This window comes from Sander lucioperca, chromosome 4, assembly GCF_008315115.2.
Source record: "Sander lucioperca isolate FBNREF2018 chromosome 4, SLUC_FBN_1.2, whole genome shotgun sequence".
NCBI lineage: Eukaryota > Metazoa > Chordata > Actinopteri > Perciformes > Percidae > Sander > Sander lucioperca.
The window spans coordinates 23,007,949-23,029,585 of record NC_050176.1 but is presented as its reverse complement, the minus strand read 5'-3'; the positions used below and the strand labels follow the sequence as shown (position 1 = coordinate 23,029,585).

Genomic DNA, 21,637 nt, shown 5'->3' with positions numbered 1-21,637 from the left:
ATTTCATTTGTTCTACCACCTCACCTTTGTAGTAATGGCCCTGTGGCTCAGCATTAAAGCAAGTTTTCTCAGAGTGATTGGTGTCTTTGTAGTTACATATTTCAGTGTTTCCCCTAACATGATGGTCCAAAATGATGTTAAAATGCACAGTGAGAATACAGTAGACTAACCCCTAAAGCCCCTGCCTGTAAGACAAAGCAGCTTTACTTGTATAGCACATTACAGTGTCAAGACAATTCAAAGCGCTTACATTTTTTAAAAAACATTTGTGAAAGGGAATATAAAAATAGTATGGCTGTCAAACGATACATTTTTTAATCGCGATTAATCGCTAAATTTCTATAGTTAATCACGATTAATTGCATGTTTTATCACAAAATTCTGTTTTGAAGTTCATATTAACAATGGAAAGCAATTCTTACCAGTGTATCTTGATTGGGAATCAAATGAATGCAAAGAAAGTGACTTTATGAACTTGACTTTAAGATTTGTATTTGTTTATTATTTATTTATTTACTGTAAACAAAAGAAAAATGTGTGAATCTAGTCAAACATTTGAATCTAGAGTCAATATAGTGTGCAGTAACTCCTAAATAATGTTGATTACTCACTGACGTCCAGTGATCACCTTGCATCACTTTGCAGCTGTTCCAGTGTGGCTGCTTTCTCCGTGTGGTACAGGCTGTGTGGTGAGACTACCGTCCCCCTCGACGGCCATGTATAAGACAGTCAGGTGAGACTACCGTCCCCCTCGACGGCCATGTATAAGACAGTCAGGTGAGACTACCGTCCCCCTCGACGGCCATGTATAAGACAGTCAGGTGAGACTACTGTCCCCCTCGACGGCCATGTATAAGACAGGTCAGGTGAGACTACTGTCCTCCTCGACGGCCATGTATAAGACGGTCAGGTGAGACTACCGTCCCCCTCGACGGCCATGTATAAGACAGGTCAGGTGAGACTACTGTCCTCCTCGACGGCCATGTATAAGACGGTCAGGTGAGACTACTGTCCCCCTTGACGGCCATGTATAAGACGGTCAGGTGAGACTACTGTCCCCCTCGACGGCCATGTATAAGACAGTCAGGTGAGACTACTGTCCCCCTCGACGGCCATGTATAAGACGGTCAGGTGAAACTACTGTCCTCCTCGACGGCCATGTATAAGACGGTCAGGTGAGACTACTGTCCTCCTCGACGGCCATGTATAAGACGGTCAGGTGAGACTACTGTCCTCCTCGACGGCCATGTATAAGACGGGTCAGGTGAAACTACTGTCCTCCTCGACGGCCATGTATAAGACGGGTCAGGTGAAACTACTGTCCTCCTCGACGGCCATGTATAAGACGGTCAAGTGAGACTACTGTCCTCCTCGACGGCCATGTATAAGACAGTCAGGTGAGACTACTGTCCCCCTCGACGGCCATGTATAAGACAGGTCAGGTGAGACTACTGTCCTCCTCGACGGCCATGTATAAGACGGTCAGGTGAGACTACCGTCCCCCTCGACGGCCATGTATAAGACAGGTCAGGTGAGACTACTGTCCCCCTTGACGGCCATGTATAAGACGGTCAGGTGAGACTACTGTCCCCCTCGACGGCCATGTATAAGACAGGTCAGGTGAGACTACTGTCCTCCTCGACGGCCATGTATAAGACGGTCAGGTGAAACTACTGTCCTCCTCGACGGCCATGTATAAGACGGTCAGGTGAGACTACTGTCCTCCTCGACGGCCATGTATAAGACGGGTCAGGTGAAACTACTGTCCTCCTCGACGGCCATGTATAAGACGGTCAGGTGAGACTACTGTCCCCCTCGACGGCCATGTATAAGACGGTCAAGTGAGACTACTGTCCTCCTCGACGGCCATGTATAAGACGGTCAGGTGAGACTACTGTCCTCCTCGACGGCCATGTATAAGACGGTCAGGTGAGACTACTGTCCTCCTCGACGGCCATGTATAAGACAGGTCAGGTGAGACTACTGTCCTCCTCGACGGCCATGTATAAGACGGTCAGGTGAGACTACTGTCCCCCTCGACGGCCATGTATAAGACGGGTCAAGTGAAACTACTGTCCTCCTCGACGGCCATGTATAAGACGGTCAGGTGAGACTACTGTCCCCCTCGACGGCCATGTATAAGACGGTCAAGTGAGACTACTGTCCCCCTCGACGGCCATGTATAAGACGGGTTAGGTGAGACTACTGTCCTCCTCGACGGCCATGTATAAGACGGTCAGGTGAGACTACTGTCCCCCTCGACGGCCATGTATAAGACGGTCATTGAGACTACTGTCCCCCTCGACGGCCATGAACATGCCAACCGTAGTCTTTAAGACCCGAGTCCTCTACGATGCTGACAGGTCTGCAGTTAGTTGTCACTCGTTTCGCAAGAGCTGTAGTAATTTTTGGGGGATTTGGTTTCATCAACAGGTCGGAGAGTAGCACTCTCCAAAATACTGCTTAGCCTGAGCCCGCTAGCATCAACCTGAGTCACGTTAACTGTACTATTATGCTTAGCTCGTAGGTGGTAGCTCAAGCTTGACGTGCTTCAGTGATATTTTAATTCGGCTTTACACAATGTGCATATGGCTTTCGACTTGTCTACGAGCCGTCCGGGAGTTTTGGAAAATAAAAAGTTGTGTTGCTGCTGTCTTTCTCCATCATGCCTGCAGCCTGCAGCAGCAGGATGTGTTACGAGGAAGTATGGCAAAGTGTGGCAAATGGTCAAAATAGTAGCCTGTTAGGTACGACGCCAAGCCGAGTGAAGTGAAAATAAATTAATAAATGGCGGCATGCGATTAATGCGATTAAAAAAAATGAACACATTATGCTCGGCCCTTAATCACATCGCAATTAATGCGTTAATGCTGACAGCCCTAAAAAATAGCCAAAATAGAATAACACAGGTATAAAAGTTACAGTGCAGTATAAGAAATGAAAAGTTATTTGAAGAAAGGCAGCATCAAAGAGAAAGGTCTTCAGCCTTGATGTAAAAGAACAGAGTTGCAGCAGACCTGCAGTTTTCTGGGAGTTTGTTCCAGATATGTGGAGCATAAAAACTGAATGCTGCTTCCCCCTGTTTAGTTCTGACTCTGGGGACAACAAGCAGACCTGTCCCAGACCACCTGAGAGGTCTGGGTGGGTCATAGTGTAGCAGCAGATCAGAAATAAACCATTCAATGCTTTATAAACCAACAGTAGTATTTTCAAACAAATTCTTTTAGAGACAGGAAGCCAGTGTAAAGACTTCAGACTGTGAGTACTGTATGAGTACTGTCATTCTTTATCAGACAGTTTTTTAAATTTTTGCCAGTTTGAGATTGTAATTTATTTAGACAAAGTTCCTGTATACATTTGTTTAGACAACATGTAACATTTGAGCCACAAAAGGTAAATGAAAAAAGGGGATTTGTAGAAAATACATCCCTTTTTATAGTTTCAGTTTGATTTACACAGTAAAATCCACATATGGGAAGCTCTGAGTGACCAAAATGTTGATATTGTAATTATTACTGTGGACTTAGTCTCGCTTTGCCAGACCCTCCTCCAAAGCCCGCTGAAAGAGGGTCTGGCTAGTCCACGCAGCATTCCTGGATGGGAGAAAAATGTGCTCTGGTTTATTGGCATTTCTTTAAACCAATCACAATCGTCATGGGCGGTGCTAAGCTCCGGACAGACCGCTGTAAAATATGTCAAAATATAGTCATGCAAGAGAAAACTCAGATTGGACAGATAGTCTAGCTAGCTGTCTGGATTTACCCTGCAGAGATCTGAGGAGCAGTTAACCATAGTCCTCACAAATCCACCGGAGTTTAAAATTACAACACAAAGAAAGAGGAAGGAGACGGAAAATACATGCATCCGGCGGAATTTCCTGCAGCACCGGAGCAATCCTGGAAGTGGAACGCAAAGGATATAGACTAATGTGGACTCAGTGTTTTGCTAAAGTAGTAAGGGACAGTGCTCTCTGTAATAAAGATGGAAATACAACAATATTTATAATAAAGTATGTGAAGGAAACTAAGGATGATTATAGGGCATCATCATTTTACTGCTACATTCTGTTCTGCTATTACACATCATTTGTAATTTCTTCTGTTGAATTCAGTTATTATGGAAAGCATGAAAACCAATTTTAACATAACTCGTAATCTGATAGATGGACATGAATAGATATAAATGCAAAGAAGCCCTTGCCTTTCATATTGAGAATGTTGAATAAGTAATGTACAGTGTTTTTTTTCCTGTTGTTGGGGTTTTATTTTGCCTGTTGTTGCTGAAAACAGGGACGATACCAGAGGAATTTGGGATGATACCAGAGGAATTTGGGACGATACCAGAGGAATTTGGGACGATACCAGAGGAATTTGGGACGATACCAGAGGAATTGTGCATTTGAATTTGTGGACCAGAAAGCCAAAACAATGAGTTCAAAAGCTCTTTAGTATTGCGGGGAAATGCAGTTGGCTGTTATTTATTTAATTATCTGTGGGTTTGTTACTATAAGTGACACCTTTCACATTACACTTTTTTGATGCATTAATATAAAAATATAAGTTGATATAAAAATGTTGGCTAGTGCAACTTTAAGTTCTAAAACAAATCAAGCAATCATTATGCATATCCAAGGGTGTAACTTCGGGTTCAACATTGGGGGGATTGAGATAGATAAATTAGATAAACTAGAAAGAAAAGCGCCAAAAACTTTGGGGAAAAAAAACTCAAAAAAGCAAAAAGAACGTTGAAAAAAAGCAGCAAAAATGTCAGAAAAAGCGCCAAAAACAACCCCTATCAACCCCCACCCCCTCCATAAATTACACCTATGTGCACATCAGACAAAAGAAAAAAACAAAGAGGTAAATTGGTTACATATCAACCCTCAGCAACACTAACTGAAGTATATTATATCATAAAATGGTTAAAGACGCCTTTGCGTATCATATATTATTATCTGCCAATACTGAGCCCAGCGGCTGAGGGCTTTTATGTGTCTGTGCTCATGGGCTCATCATCTCATAATCCATCCATGCAACATTTAACCCATACCAGCCCTGTTCAGACAATAAATGTTGCATGTATGTCGCTGTTGTACTCAGTCTACTATGTAAAACAAAAAGAGAGCTTGGAATTTACCAAATGTTTTCACTGATTCCTGCGAGAGCCTCTCTCCTTCCAGCACGGTTTGCTGCAGTGACTCTTGTGAATGTTTTAAACTAGCATGTCATATTTTCATCTGAAAGTTTTCTTTTTATTATTATTTTCTTTTGGTTCTGCCTTCCGGGCTGGGGTTGTCATGACGAAATGATGTCAGTAACACATAACAAAACAGACATGTTCACTGAAGACTGAACAGCTGCGTATATTTTTGGCATCAATTCCGATTTTGCAGGATCAAAACATGTGAAAATATGACGCAAGGCCAAGATTGCTTGTTGCTAGGAATCCGAAAAGTATTGACGTTCCGATGATGCTGTAAAAAACAAAGTTAATGAGGCAAAATCTGTACCTGCCATGGCATGCGTGGCTTTTCGATCATGTCTTACTTTTGACAGGTCGCAAAGCACTCGACTCCCAAGCGTCCTTTTAGCTCGGTGCAGAACATATTAGGCACATACTGGCATTTATTCTTCTGTACACAACATCCACAACCTTGTAACGGTACGGCCCTGAACTCACACAGTGCGTGCGAGCCCATGCAATCGGCATGCTCTTGAACTGTAATTTTCCCTCTCTCACTGCTCTTGCCTTGTCATTTATCATCATAAAAGTCTGATTCATGTCTCAAAGCCTCAGGGAGGTCACACTGCACTAATAGAGCATCGGAGGTCCAGTCAAGCGCTGGCAGTATTTACCAGAGTAAAGGGACGGTTTCCGTGAAAAGACCCGAGAGAGCTTTACCTCGATCAGAGAGTTCTTGATGACTCGGCTCACGTCCAGTCTCCATTCTGCAACATCAGGGTTGTGGTCGTCCAGGTTTGATGAGAAGGCGAGCAGATGAGAGCGGAAATATTCTGCAGGGGTGAAAAAGTAAATGCATTTAATGACTGAATGAAAAGTCAAAGAGTTTATCCTTTAGATTCAGCTCTTGTGGACCAAAATCTAGCACCTTCTTTTGAGGAAAATTGTACTTCATTGCAACTTGTGAAGCACTACAAAGATTAATGGATTAGTTGTCAACTATTAAATGTATCACCACTATTTTATCTGGAGGTAAAACCGAAATTGCGCTCACCTTGCTGAGCGCTAAACGTGTTATCAAAAATCCTAAATGATACTTAATTAATAATTTATTAATTAATACATAATAAAGAGTGGGTCAAAGTAGCTAAATTGCTTACTAATAGGCCTTATTTATATGCCATTCATAAGAAATCTTTATCATAACAACAACCCTTTGTAAAAGCTGACTCTTTAGAAAGTGGTATCACATTATTATGAATACCTATAGATTAACTAGCCAAAACAACAACAACAATAAGACCCAGGTTGTTATAATTTATAAGTGGAATTCTCCTCTCTCCTTTAATAATGACTATGATAACATCTATCTGTTTCTTATTATGTAAATTGTGAAAGAGACATCTTGTGTTTCCAGAGCTACAGAATCCAAGTGGAGATGGAGTGACGCAGTGGGCTCACCGTGGACAGCAATGCTTTTTCTGTCCTGCAGAATAGTATTCCCTGCAGACACCTGTACAGTGACTGTACTGATGCCTTCCCGGGAGAATGTGCACGCCACACTTCCCTCCAGGGTGATTACTGGCTGCTGGGGGAGAAAGAGAGAGACAGATAGATCGATAGAGATGGTAGGGGAGAGGGAGAGAGTCAGAGTAAGATACGCTTATCAACGGCAGGTCTCACACTGCTGTTATTTACACTACAGAGGTGTGAGCCTCCTAGTGCACTCACAAATACACTGTAAAAAATGAAGAAATGTTAATATTCTGGCAGCTGGGGTGCTGGGGTGTAAAATAATGGACATTAACTTCCTTGTAAAAATGCATCTATTTTCCATAATTACAATAGTTTGTAGCTTTAATTTGATATTAAATCTTGGGTATTTTTTGTCTTTTTCATGTTAAATGAAGGATATTTACACCTGTTTTTACAGTGTGTGTAAATATATTCACACACTCACACACACACTCTCACACACACACTCACACACACACACACACACACACACACACACACACACACACGAGAATACGTTGAGAGCTTGCCAACATTCTGTGCTGTGCTGAATAAAGTGTCGGGGCCCGCAGAGAGTTCCCTGCGTGACACCAGCAGCTCCTTTCTATCATTACTCACATCTGCATTTCTTCTTTAAATAGCAATAAGATGCTAATTATGCCGCGGTTTATGACCAACTGACATAACTGGCTGTCCTTGTGGAAGGCCCCTGTTGGTGTTGAACAAACACATTTACACAACTACGATTATGAAGACAGATACTGAGAGTGGAGCATTTGTACACACTGTACAGGGCTCCAGAGAAATGGAGGTTGTTTCTTTTAGTCTCATTATTCTTACAGTCTCTTCTAGCTGTGAAATAACATTGTACTAAAATGCAACTAACATTTTGGAAGTATGTTTTTTTTTCTGTAAGTAAACATTTAAAGGTTTAGTTTATACAAATTACAAAAAAACATTTTCTCACATAACTTAAGCAGTGTTTAGACATTACAGTAATGTTTTTTTTTTTCATTTATAATTTGTGGACTTACAGTTACTTATCCTAGTAACTCTGTCTTATTTTTAAGCTATAGTGTCTAGTTTCTGTCTCCCCCATGAGGAATTCTAAATAATGACAACACTGTAGGTGCGTCCACGTGATACAAGCCTTCGCAGTTACTAGTAGTCAAGGAGGACACGGAGGATTAAAAAACATGACTGACTCTTCAGAAGAGGTCATTATCTTTACTCGAGTTTCTGCGCGGGAAAGTCTCCTGACGTCACAATCTTCTGAACATAGTCATACTGAGAAATCCAGAGAGAGTTGTGTGGAGCTGATAGTCTTAATTAGCTTTGTAGCAACTCATTTGGTAATGGCTTCAATGTAACAGACATTCATTAATATCAGAAAGTTACACACTAAAGCTTTAACATATTGTTTGATGGTCTTGTTTTCAATCTTACCAGGTATTGGACATCATATCAGTCAGACACATTTAGGTCAAGGAATTGACCATTAATAGCAAATGTTTACAGTTATATTTGGAGGGAAAAGGCTCTACTATTTGAGGAAGCTCCTTAAGAATCAGCAGAAACAATGAATCACATGTCACATGTATACTCAATACATTTATCGGCGCATACTGCCACCTGCTGCATCAGAGTGGTCAGATGCTGCGCTTGTAAAGTCAGTGAAAACGATTAATCGGCTATAATTTAATGATCGAAATAATACATAATTATTTAAATTTGCTGTTGTCGGCCGATAATGTATGGTCATATATATTCTCCGTCAATAATCATTTTGCACCATTTTGATGAGCAAAAATAAAAACCTTCATTGTATTGAGTTTCAAAGTTTCAAAATCAGAGTTCTCAAAATCTGTGCACAAAATTAAAACTATCTGCATGGATAGACAAGATATTTTCTGACATTTTAACTGTGTGGGGTTGACTAGCAGCTTCTGACTTTAGTTGGAGTTTGGAGTAAGAATGAATAAGAGACACACTTGACTGGCTATCAGTAATTAGGCTGCTTGGTGTCTCTGATACGTCAGCATGCTCTGATGCTGATTAACAAGGCCACACTTTTTTTGCAACCTGGATGCAAAAAAAAATAGTTTAACAAAATAATGATTCTCACATTTTGGAGCAGAAGAGTCAGCAACCTACTTAAATGCAAACGGGCGTAACAAAAGTAAAAGCTCAGAGAGAATTGTGAAATTGTTGAGTGTACCTCTGTGTTATTTCCGATCCACCAGATGTAGGTGACCGTTCCCACTTGGCTGGGCCAAAGAACAGCAGTCAGGTTCACTTCCTTATTCCTCACGGCCACAAAGGGAGCTGAGAGATGGATATACTCCAGCTGACCTACTCAGGAACACAGATACATCACAGAGTGAACTCTATGCACTGTGTCACAAATGTGCAAAAACACGAGAAAAAAAAAAGGAAGCCACAACTTTATTATTTCAAATGAAGAAAAAAAGAGGGACAGGGAGTTTGTAGCTGGGTGGGGAGGGTGACTTTTTTCCTCTTCTCAGAATTCTGTCCTGCGCTGGGACCGTTGGCTGCCATCTGTGTGATATTTTTCATTCATGGCACCCCTGAGCCTGCAGTGGCTCTATTTGTTCGGCTGGCACATAGGATTGACAGATTGGCGAGGGCAATGGCGCTCCCCGATCAATAAGTCAGCTCTGTTACATCTGTCACCCCCTGAATACACCGGGGGTGGTCAGCCCCTTTACATATGAGGCTGCAGTGGCTTCCGTATAGGCTGAGTGGTAAGCCGACTTGAGTGGAAGTGTGATGGGATTTGTTCTATCTCACTTGTTTGTTTGGTTATGGGAGGGGAGCATGTTCTGTGAAGAGATAAAGCACAGAATGTGCTACACTGTGTACAAGCTGACAGCTGCGATTGCACTCAATGTGATAAAAAAAGAAGTGGAAAGCAGAACGAGCCAAAAGCACGAGTGCATAAATCGTAGAATCTCCTATCTAAATAAATACATATGCAAACTTGCAAACACAAGTCTAACAGAACTCCTCAGTATCTCACATGTTACATGCAGGTAGAGCATGACGGTCTCTGAGCCGAGGCTGTTCTCCCCGGTGGCAGTCACTCGGTAGATTCCCACAGCTTTGTAGATGTGTTTGATCCCGTCCTCAATGGAGCTCACGTTGGAGTAGGTGAGAGCGTGGCCGTCTCCGAAGTCCAGCGTGATGCTTGTCCTTGCCCCGTCGCCCTGCACAGGACAAACACTTTTATCAGCTACAGATTTACTCAGATGTTAGGTCACCTGCTATCACTCCACTAGCACAGAGCACTTTCTTCTTCCTGGAAAAAAATATGTGTAATTATATCCTAGACCTTGACACTTTCAGTCACTGTGGTCCTGCTTTGTTAATCGGTGTTTTAAGCCCCCAACGTCTCGCACTAGGATTAGGCAATGGTTATGGTTATGGTTAGGGTTAAGGTTAGGGTTAGATACTTGGGTTGGGGGCTTAAAACACCATCAAGCTCCTGCTTTTCACAGCCTACTGTAGTCTCGCATTGCCAGACCTATCTCCACAGTGCTGTGGAGTAAGGTCTGGCCCCTCCACACATACATCTGGGATAGGAGAAAAACACTCTGGGTTGTTTACATTTCTTTAAACCAATCACAACCGTCTTGGGCGGCGCTAAGCTCTGGACGCAGTGACGGTGGCTCAGGAAGGAACTTGTTTTGATGGAACATTTTGTACCCCGATAAATAAAACACCACATAATATTAACTGAAGTTAACTGTTGACACAATACAGTAACGTGAGCCATTTACATTAGCTGATAGATGGTTTAACCTCATTTGCTCTTACCAGTGTATCACTGTGCATATTTTGCTCATAGCAAATCCCCACCAACAGGTCCCAAATGTCCCAGTTAGAGTAAATGCCATCAACATATTATTTGTAAATCTTTACAATCATTCCCCAAAAGAACCAAGCAGGCATGCCTTGTTGCACGATTCACATTTTTTTTCAAAATTTTTAGCATGTAACATTAGCTTGGTAGCTCGTAGGTTTCGGTTGCTGTTCCTCTAATCGACTGGAGCTTGGAACGTAAAATGAAAGAAAGCGGAGGGTGAGGGACTTCCAAAAGATCTTCTGGTGCCACTGGAACTATCCGGTATATGAACCGTCATTGATCCAGACTAAGCCTACTGTAATATGGTACTTTAGATAAATGGGTCCACCAGCTGGTGTCATTGCTATATTTCATCGTATCTTAAATACAACAGTTGTGGGTGGGCTTCTAGCTGTATTGCTGAATTAGATAGACAGATAGATAGATAAAAACTTCATTGTCCACTGAATTTACATACACTGGAAATTCAAGGGAAATTCCGATACTGGTCCCCTACGAGCCAGAGTGCATCCTTATGATAGGGGAGACTGTCCTCGCCCGAAAAATGCCCCCATTGGTTGTTTATTCAAGCAGAAATTACAGCTCATATATACGTTTATAGTGGCCCCGCCCTCTAGTGGCTGTAGTGTTATGATGGGAGCAAAGAATAAAGGCCCTGACACACCAAGGCGACAGTCGGCTCAAGTTGGGGCAATGGTGAACGTCCGTCACCCTAATTTTTGCAGTTTGTCCCGCACCGTCGCCATGCGTCTGCCTTCGTCTACCTTTTTTTGGCGGCGTCGGCCGTTAGCTGAAAAGCCAATCCATCTGATTGGCTTTTCAGCTTGAAAACGCTAGCGAGGAAAGCAAACAAACGACTGTGAGAGTGCACACAGAAGGCTCTTCTCATTTTTCATCAATCATCTCATCTGATCAATCCAATGCACATAGAGCTGTCAAAACTGGCCAAAAATGACATTTGAATGTTCCTTCTAAAAAACACATAGGTTCGAATGATTGGAATATCTATTTTTGCACATTATGTCCATATGGCAACTAGATACATAACTACTTGTGCAGGTGTATTTATTTCAACATAAACATCATTTAAGATCGACATATACCGACACATTACAAAATCAAACTAACGTTATAATAGTTAATAATAGTTATAATAAACTAATGTTCTACCGTGAAATTTAATATAAACCAAAGACCGTAACGTTAGACCTGCAGGCCGGGTCAGGCCAATATTTCCCGCCACTATCCTCGGGCCGGGCCCTTCATCAAGCATTTGTGTTTTTTTAATGATGACTTTATTAGCCTTATTCGGTGGGGAGAAAGCAATGCCTCTCCAGCTTCTCCCATAACTCTGGGTTTATGTACGCTAAATCGTGTCTCCCCCATCTGTAGCAACCAGGCCAGATTGTGTCAGATATCTACAGCTGGTGCGTTGTCGGCCAGTGTGTCAGCATGCAGACCGTGGCGAAGGACAGTATTAATTAGGTGATCAAGACAAAAAAAGTCTCTTTATATGGTTCCAGGGCTTTGATTATGTTGCTGCCTTGATCTGTTACCCACACTATTCAGCTGAGGGAGCTATGGGTCAAGTTTTTTTTTAAGTTTCTTCATTCGGATCCATTTGCGATCCGTTCCGTTCTGAATAAACAGACAACCTAGTTTATATGCTTTGTCCTTGTTGCATTATTCATTAAGATAATTCTAAACAGATTTCTGTGGTTCAAACAACTCTGAATTGTAGTTGAAAAATTGTCAGGTTTAAATCAGGCTCGGGCTTATAATTCCAGTTAATGTGTCGGACCGGGCCGGGCTCGGACACAACGTGCACGGGCTCGGGTAGGGTCGGGCTGGATTTTTTGGGCCCTATCTAAGCTTTACTTTAAATTCGTAAAATGAAACAACTTCATGTTTCATTCTCTCCCTCTTGTCACATCGTAGGAAAGCACAGTGCTATCGCCAGAGTGACAACTTTTGGCTCATTTTCTGTGTAGCATTTAGGAATGTTAGGTGGGTGGAAGTAGCAAGCTAACGTTAGCTAAGCAAGCGGCAGCATGGTCCCTCCGCTCTGCTCCCCACCGCAGAGTAAATTCTTTGCCGAGAAAATGGATGATAGCCCGGGAGATGGACAGTCTGGTTAGCCATCTCCCGGTGTCTGCTATCTTCCTGGCGGCTAGTGAAGCAGAGGGACAGTATCTGTTCAGTTCTGCCGCTGCTGATTCGAGCAAATGCTGTTTGTTTTGGGTATCATAGCAACGTTTGTATCTGGTTTTCCTTTTTGAATGACGGATAGATTCCCGCTGCCTGCTGGTATGGAGAGTTATTTCCTTGCACGCAGGCACAGAACATACGTGGTACTTGGCCGTCAGCTGCAGTCTCTGCGGTGTGTTCTAGTGCTAATTTTTGGCCAAGACATAGGTGACGTGGGCCGACGAGAGGTGACGCCACAGTCAGCCTTCTTCGCTACTAGTTCTTGGCCGTTGGCTTGGTATGTCACAGCCTTAAGAGTGCCAAGTTCCTCATTAGGAGGGATGTTGGGGTGGTGGATGGGATAAACAAACACAGGACTTTCACCCAGGAGACGGGGGTTTGTGTCCTAAAAATAATTTAACTTTAGGGAACACGTTCAGCGCGTGCATCAAGCACAAGTAGCGGCCAATTTTAACCCAAACCACAATGTTTTTCTAAACTTAAATAAGTACTTTCTGTAATTAAACGTAACCAAACTGCAACCATTTCACAACTTTAACAATGTGTTTGAAACATATATATATTTACATATGAGGACAGAACAGAAAAATACTTTGCACATCTAAACTGCTACAACTATTATTAAGGTCATACTGTAGTTCCATTATCTTTATTGTGACTATTATTGCCACTGTTCATCACACCCCAACCGGCACCGTCAGACACCACCTACCAAGAGTCTGGGTCTGTCCCAGGTTTCTTCCTAAAAGGGAGTTTTTCCTCACCACTGTTGCACTAAATGCTTGCTCTTGGGGGAATTACTGGAATTGTTGGGTCTTTGTAAATTATAGAGTGTGGTCTACCCTTCTCTATCTGTTAAGTGTCTTGAGATAACTCGTTATGATTTAATACTATAAATAAAATAGAATTGAATTAAAACAAGAGACAGATGCGTGAAAGAGGGACGAGTAGGTCAGAAGTTGCATAGAAACTCTCATACAAACTAGCAAAGATAAATTTAATAGCTCGCAATGTTTCGGTACTAGACCAGGCAAATGTTATGCCAACTACTGAGAAGCCATCTTTTGTAGGAGTTTGTGTGTCTGCACCTTCTCTATAGGAAATAAAGCATGAATACATAACATCCATTCACATTTACATTACTATAGATAGAGCTTGAAGCACTTTGTGCTGCATTTAATGTATAAAAGGTGCTATAAAAATAAAGTTATTATTATGATTAGCATAAGCAGGCAGCATTGAATGACAAATTGAAAACTATTACTGTATTTTAACTTCAAATGTATCTAACAAACAAATGCTACAGTATGATGGCAGTTAGTGAAACTCTTAAACTGTGTCCTAAATCTTCCTACTAGATACTAACAGAGTACACGTTCAATGTTAGTGTGCTAATATAGTGAGTGCTTGGAAAGAGTATGAACAGAACATGGTCGGAGCTGAGCATCATTTTTTTAGTCTCCATAGAAACAATCCAGTCAAGGGACATTTTCTGAAATGTGATGAAGCAGGAGGCACAGCTGCCAGCATCAGCTAACTGCAATTCCATAACCCATACGTATTTTAATCAATTTAACAATAACACCTGTTTTTCCACACTCAGAATGTGTCACTTCTGCTTTGATGTGACAGTCAGACCATAAGGAATAGTGCAGATTAAGTGCAGATGAAGATTTACTTACACTATAATGTTGGTTTATGTAGAAAATACTGATCATTTAGACTTTACCCTTTAATTAATTAGGGCTGCAACTAACAATTCTTTTCATTGTAGATTAATCTGTCGATTACTTTCTCAAATAATGGATTAGTTGTTTGGTCTGTAAAATGTCAGAAAATGGTTTCTAAAATGTTGATCAGAGTTTCACAAAGACCAAGATGACATCGTCAAATGTCTTGTTTTGTCCACAACTCAAAGATATTCAGTTTACTGTCACAGAGGAGCAGTAGTGGAATGTAACTAACTACATTTACTCAAGTACTGTACTTAAGTACAAATTTGAGGTACTAGTCTTTTCTTTTCATGTCACTTTCTACTTCTACTCCGCTACATTTCAGAGAGAAATATTGTACTTTTTACTCCACTACATTCATCTGTTACAGCTTTAGTTACTTTAGTTACTTTACACATTAAGATGTCTGCACACAAAACACATGTAGTTTATAAAATCTGATGGTTTATTATAAATCAAACTACCCAACAATATATAGGCCTACAAGTACATCTGAAATAATTAGACCATTAAACCCAGCTGATTAAACCCAGCTGCTTGGATCTTTCTAAAATATGAGGATGTTTCTGTATTGAGTACTTTTAATACTTTAAGTACATCACTCTTATGTAGATACCTTCAAGTAAAGTGTTACCGAACATTTTCACATTTAAGAAGCTGGAAACAAAGAACTTTGACTTTTTATCATAAAAATGACTCAAACCGATTAATCCATTATCAAAATACTTTATTAGCGATTAGCGATTCATTTACTAGTGGACTACTAACCGATTAATAATTTAATCTTTGCAGCTCTAGATAATAAGATTTACTTGATGTGACAGTTTTTGACAGCTTACCTCCTCCAGAAAAAGCAGGAAGGTGACATTGGTGCCCAGTTTGGTGCTCAGTGTGCCCTCGCTGGTGACCAGGTGGAGACCTTTGGGTGCTTGGATGGGACACTGCTGCCTCCTGGCTGTGTACTCCACGCTCACTCCAGCCGTACAGTTGTTAGAGACCACTTTCCTGTAGCTGGGGTGGAAACACAAACACAAAGCTTAAAGATGCAGATACAGATACAGTACAGTATATGCAGGAGAACACACACTCTGTCACCCTGACATGGATCATAGTGTGTTATGTTCTGTAGATTATCCAGAGGAACAGGGACACTTTTGGTTGGTTTGGGAGGTGGATGGGTCAAACAGGACAGGACTGTCCCCCAGGAGACCGGGGTTTGTGTCCCCTTTCTTGCCCCGCATGTCACTGAAACGTACATCCTGTAACCCTGCCCATGATCTTTTCCTAAACCTAACTGGGCCGTTGTTGTGTCAGTCAGTACGTCCTGACCCAGAGCGTCAAAAAGTGAAAAAGAGTCCCAACGCTAAAGGAGACTTTTAGCGTGAATAAAAAACGCCAAAGGCACATGACCGAGTAATTAACGCGATGGGAGAGTGAGAATGTGTTGTTCAGTCATATGACCAGTGTTGGGGAGTAACTAGTTACATGTAACGGCATTATGTAATTCATTTTCATTTCATTTGTTAGAAAAATAATCCAAAAGTAATCAAATGTAATTTCTTACAGTACTTTCATGAAGTTACATTACTTACATTTTCCAGGATCAGACTACATGAATTCAGCCCGATTTTGACCCGACAGACACGTCGCAGACAAACGTTCAAAGTCGTGCCCAATTATAATAATAATAAATTGAATTTGAGGGTCGTGACCGACAAACGTGTGTCTTTACCTCTCGTAGTGTGACATCATCAAAGATCAGCAATCTAACGTCTGGGACGCTTCACGGCCACCACGCAGGAAGTCTAGCATGACCGAATTGTTTGTCTTTTTCCGCCTAGTGTGACATGTTCAACGACGTGTTCCTTGATGTTAACCAATAGGAAGAGAGAGCGCTCTCTGCCTCTCCGGCACACATATGTAAACATGGCGAAAAAGGAGGACGCTACGGCTGCTGTCTGCTGGAGGAAAGATACATACAGTGCCCGTATAGGCTTTTTTCATGGCAGGGATCACCCCGCTTCCCAGCATTGCACGCTAGCGGTCTCACTGCTAGCAGTTATCTGTTTCTCTTCACTTTGTCCACTGACAAGCAAAGAAAACCGATTACACCCTCCTACAACCACGATGGCTGCACCTGATTGGACTAACGCTACATGTAGGGCTCCCGGATTTCAAAACCAACCATAATTGCAGCTTGTTTGAAATACGATCTCTGATTTTACGAAAATAGTTCACCGAAGCGTGTTTCTGAAAACATTTTAAGCGAGAAAGAGACCATGTAGTTGCTAAATCTGTATTTACTTCAGATTGACAACGGTCAGTTTAAAAGATTTTCGTGAGTTTTTGAGAAGCTGCTGCTCCACCAAAAGCGTACCTGATAATATGGGAGAGGGACTTGAACTCAAACATTGAGGAAGAGGCATGGGAAAAGGTGGTTTCCAATGCAGCGTGGCCGGTGAGGGATGTGATTAGCAAATTCACACATTATAAGGTTATTCACAGGTATTATTATTCACCAGTCAAGCTTCATAAAATGGGATTACTGAAGGACAATCTGTGTTGGAAGTGTATGAATGTCACAGGCTCCTACCTCCATCTTTTGTGGGATTGCCCCCTGGTCTTTCCTTTTTGGAAACAAATCATTAAAACTATTGCCGATTGGTTAGCCACACCAGTGCCAGAGTCTCCCCAGCTGTGTCTACTTGGAGATAGGTCCCTTTTGCCACCAGATTTCTAAAGCGGAGTCCACTCTGACACTAGCTGGGTTTATCACTGCAGTACGAATTATTCTTAGAGACTGGAAAAGCCAAGTAAGGCCTAGTTTACAGACTGGCTGAAGTTAATGACAGACACAGCCTCATTTGAAGATCTTATTGCAAGACTGACTGATGGAAGGGGCATATTCTACCAGGTCTGGTCTCATTTCCTGCATTTTATTCAATTTGAACTGACTAGTGCCCCATAATTAATATTATTATCAAGCCTAATTCAATCTCTGCCAATTTTTTTTATTATTTATGTGTATGTGTTTTAATTGTGAATTGTTGTTGTTGTTTTTCTGTCTCTCTTGCCCAGATTGCTTTATAGTGTGTGGTTAGTGCTGTTATGTTGTTCAATGTGGTGTGTTTCTCACATGGAAAAACAATAAAAACTTTGATTACAAAAAAAAAAGTGTCGACCTATGAACTCGTGCTTTAAAAAGCACGAGATAATCGGTCTGGGGGCCGGTCGGTTTCGTACTTGTAGTGTTGCCACTCTTCTGTCCAAGACACAGCAAAATGTTTTGGCAACATGTCTGTCTAGTGTGACATAGTGACTGTCGTGAAAGACAAAAAAATTATGTAGTCTGATCCTGGCATTAGGGCGCTTTCACACCAATAGTTCGGTGAACCCGGTGTGATTCACGGGTGAAGTGTAACATGTTTACAAGGGTTGAAGGACACTGAGGCACTCGGGAGGGCAAAGTTTAAAAAGCCTTCATTTATTTCTTGTCTAAATCATTAAAACAAGGCAACGCGTTTCGGCCATTGAGGGCTTCATCAGAGCAAGCATAAAATGTTTGCATTTGAACTGGATCTTATAGCCTATTCGCGTGACGTGTGTTTACAGTGTTTGAAAAAATGCAGTGTGAATGCAAACCGAACCAAATGAAAACTGAAAAGTCCACCGAACTATTGGTGTGAAAGCGCTAGGGCTGAAACGATTCCTCGAATAACTCGGATAATTTGATTACAAAAAATCCTTGATGCAAAATGATTTGCCTCGAAGCTTCGTTAAATCAATGTTACCAACGTTGTATTGCTGATGGACGGTGTTTCCACAGGGATCATTATTATTGTCGCACACCAGACGCTGCTAAGTTTGCTGGCGACACATGCCAGAGCGTAAATAGTGAGGGGCTAAGAGAAGAGACAGGCTGGAGAAAGTTGTGTCCAAAGTTTGGAATCAGTTCAAACGTGATTAAAACGAGAACTCTGTACAGTGTGTCTACTGAAAAATCAAACTAGCTTACCACAATAATAGCACAACGTCAATGCTTCAGCATCTCAACAGAAAACATTTCTCATCCATTCCACGAAGTGGACCCGACAAAAGTAAATCACAGAGTTGTATGGACGATGAAACTACACCAAACACACCAACTACCAAAAACAATGACAAGAAAATATGTAGCAGTGACCACAATTTGATCTAAAGAGCCGACTTGTTGACAAAAGCTAGAAATTTTTGTCCTTACTACTGACAATCAGTTTGGGTTCAGAAGAAAACATGGAACTGACCTGTGTATCTATGCTCTTAAGGAGATTGTGTTCAGGTACACAAGCCTAAATTCATCTGTATTCTTATGCTTTATTGATGCGTCAAAGGCATTTGATAGAATTAATCATGAACGATTGTTTGTAAAATTGTTAGATAGAGGTGCCCCTAAATTTTTAGTGAGAATTTTAGCGTTTTGGTATGCCCACCAAACGTTTCAGGTTAAATGGGATAATGTTGTATCTGCTCCATTCTGTGTTAGTAACGGAGTGCAGCAAGGAGGAATTCTGTCTCCTATTTTATTTAATGTTTATATGGATGAATTATCAAATCAGTTAAATAGGTTAAAAACTGGCTGTCTTGTGGGCAACACTACTGTTAATCATCTTATGTATGCAGACGACCTGGTCCTGCTCTGTCCATATAGTGCTGGGCTGCAGCAGATGCTGAAGGTGTGCTCTCAGTATGGCCTTGATTATGACATAAAGTATAATGCTAAGAAAAGTCACATAATGATAGTTAGAAGTGACGAGGACAGGAAATCAACTTTTCCGACCTTTTATTTGTCAGATAGTCCTCTTGCTGTGTGTGAGGAAATTAAATATTTAGGACATGTCATATCTGATGACTGGACAGATGATAAAGACCTCTACCGACAGCGCTGTCAAATTTACTCTCAAGCTAACATGCTTATAAGGAGGTTCTCTATGTGCTCTGACTCTGTGAAGTGCTCTCTGTTTAGAACCTACATCACACCGTTATATACTGCTCAATTGTGGTCTAACTATAAGAAAAAGAGTATGCAGAGGCTCAAGGTAGCAGACAATGATGCCATGAGGCTGCTGCTCCGTGTCCCTAGGTGGCAGAGTGCCAGTCAGTTGGTTGTGTCCACTAGAGTACCAACGTGTGAGGCACTCTTAAGACAACTGATGTTTAGTTTTATGTGTCGCTTTGACAAGTCAGAGAACCACATAACTGAAGCTCTAGTCAGCCCTCTGAAAAGCTGCTATAGATACACTTCTAGGTTAAGACGACATTGGTGCAATAGCCTGTATATCATATAGGCTAATATGCAATTTTTATGTATTATTGTATATCCTATAGGCTAATATGCAATTGTTATGTATTTTTGTATCTCCTTTTTATACTATGTATACTGTATTATGTGTTATATGGACGTGTGTCTGCACTAAAGCTTTATATATCACTTCGGAGAAGTGCGCAACATTTTCTCTCACTCTCTCTCTTCACGGAGAAACAGCTGATCAACGAGCTACTAACATAAGTGTAACAGAGCTCAATCTACTTTAATTTATATATTTGATTACAATGCTAATCAAATATATAAATTAAAATAGATTGAGTATAATTAATATTTACATATACATATATTTACATATAGACCTATATACAGATCAGTCTCAGGTTGAAACTTGTAGTTCTGAAAGTTAAGTTGCACAACTTAAGGTCATGTTTATGTATGTTTGATGTATGCCTTAGTGTGATGTTGATGTCATTTCAGAAAATGTTTTCTTTAAAAATTTTACAATGTAATATGGCACTTAAATGCACTTCATATGTTTAGTTTTTTGAGAGATGATATTGTAAGCAATGTAGGCAACAAAAATGTTGCTTTTACCGAAGATTTAACCAAACTATTGTTTATTACTGCTCTTCAATAAAACAAAAGTATTTCTTATCCGATTACTCGATTAATCGATGGAATAATCGGTAGACTACTCGATTACTAAAATAATCGATAGCTGCAGCCCTAGAAAGCGGCCTTACATTGATATGGAATCTTTCATTTACAGCTTTTTCGTGATTTTTTCGTGGCTTTTTCGTGACTTGCAAACACTAATTCACTCACAGTAGATTACATAATTAGCACTCTGATATGGCATGTTTGATCATTCAGCCTACATTTTCCTCAGCCTGTCCTTGTTGTCCCTGAGAAACTAATTAATTCATTTGCTATTCAACTCAAACGCACTGCTCATTTTTACCCAATGCCTGCGAGTCACTATTGAGAATATGTGTGCTGATTCTAATCTGCCGTCGTCCTGTGCTTACCCGGTGCTGTTAAGGAAAGTCATCCCCGTGGTGCAACTCCTAGACATGGATGACGGATGGAACCAAAAGGCAGGGGTGCACTTGCCATCGGTCCGCCTCTCGAAGCCATAATCACTGTAATGACCAAAGCAGACAAAAAACAGAGAGAGTTATCCAATCAGAAACCATGGAGGAAAAACTGACAGACACAATGACAGACTGACAGATTCCTGAGGCTGTTTAAAATTCAATTCTAAAATGAGAAAAGCATTTTTTCAAGTACTTGTAAACTGACTGATATTAGTCCCAGAAAAATCAATCAGAAGATAACAAAATATTCCAAGCTTAAAAAGGATATTGAATAGTCTATATTGGCGTTCTACTTCTAGGATTGTTCAGGTGCCGCCGGAAATTCCGCCAGATGTCCCTCATTTTTAGCCGGATGTCCGTCCCCTTCCTCTTTCTTTGTGTTGTAATTTTAAACTCCGGTGGATTTGTGAGGACTATGGTTAACTGCTCCTCAGATCTCTGCAGGGTAAATCCAGACAGCTAGCTAGACTATCTGTCCTATCAGAGTTTTCTCTCGCACGACTAAAACTACTTTTGAACGTACACATGTTCCACCACAACAAGTTCCTTCCTGAGACTATTTAGCAGAGGCACCGTTGCTCCGTCCAGTGCTTAGCACCGCCCAAGATGATTGTGATTGGTTTAAAGAAATGCCAATAAACCAGAGCACGTTTTCTCCATGCTGTGTGGACTAGACAGACCCTCCTCCAGCGCACTGTGGAGGAAGGTCTGG

The 21,637-nt window shown here is 41.3% G+C and overlaps 1 protein-coding gene across 6 annotated transcripts in view; it reads right to left on the bottom strand.

Annotated features, from left to right (window-relative positions):
• Positions 1-21,637, bottom strand: part of LOC116048443 (VPS10 domain-containing receptor SorCS1) — a 240,705-nt gene that overhangs the window by 11,857 nt on the left and 207,211 nt on the right. For 5 of the 6 annotated variants that reach the window (XR_004897076.1, XR_004897075.1, XR_004104639.2 and 2 more), the window contains exons 17-22: positions 20,857-20,970; positions 15,363-15,534; positions 9,737-9,923; positions 8,915-9,048; positions 6,643-6,769; positions 5,902-6,014 (exon numbers count right to left, since the gene is read on the bottom strand). Coding sequence is in view for 3 of the 6 variants with exons in the window: in XM_031297563.2 (XP_031153423.1) it covers positions 5,902-6,014; positions 6,643-6,769; positions 8,915-9,048; positions 9,737-9,923; positions 15,363-15,534; positions 20,857-20,970 (847 nt within the window). In the remaining 3 variants the exon portion in view is untranslated. The remainder of the gene's footprint in view (positions 1-5,901; positions 6,015-6,642; positions 6,770-8,914; positions 9,049-9,736; positions 9,924-15,362; positions 15,535-20,856; positions 20,971-21,637) is intronic. The other variant, XM_031297561.2, reaches the window with a different exon arrangement.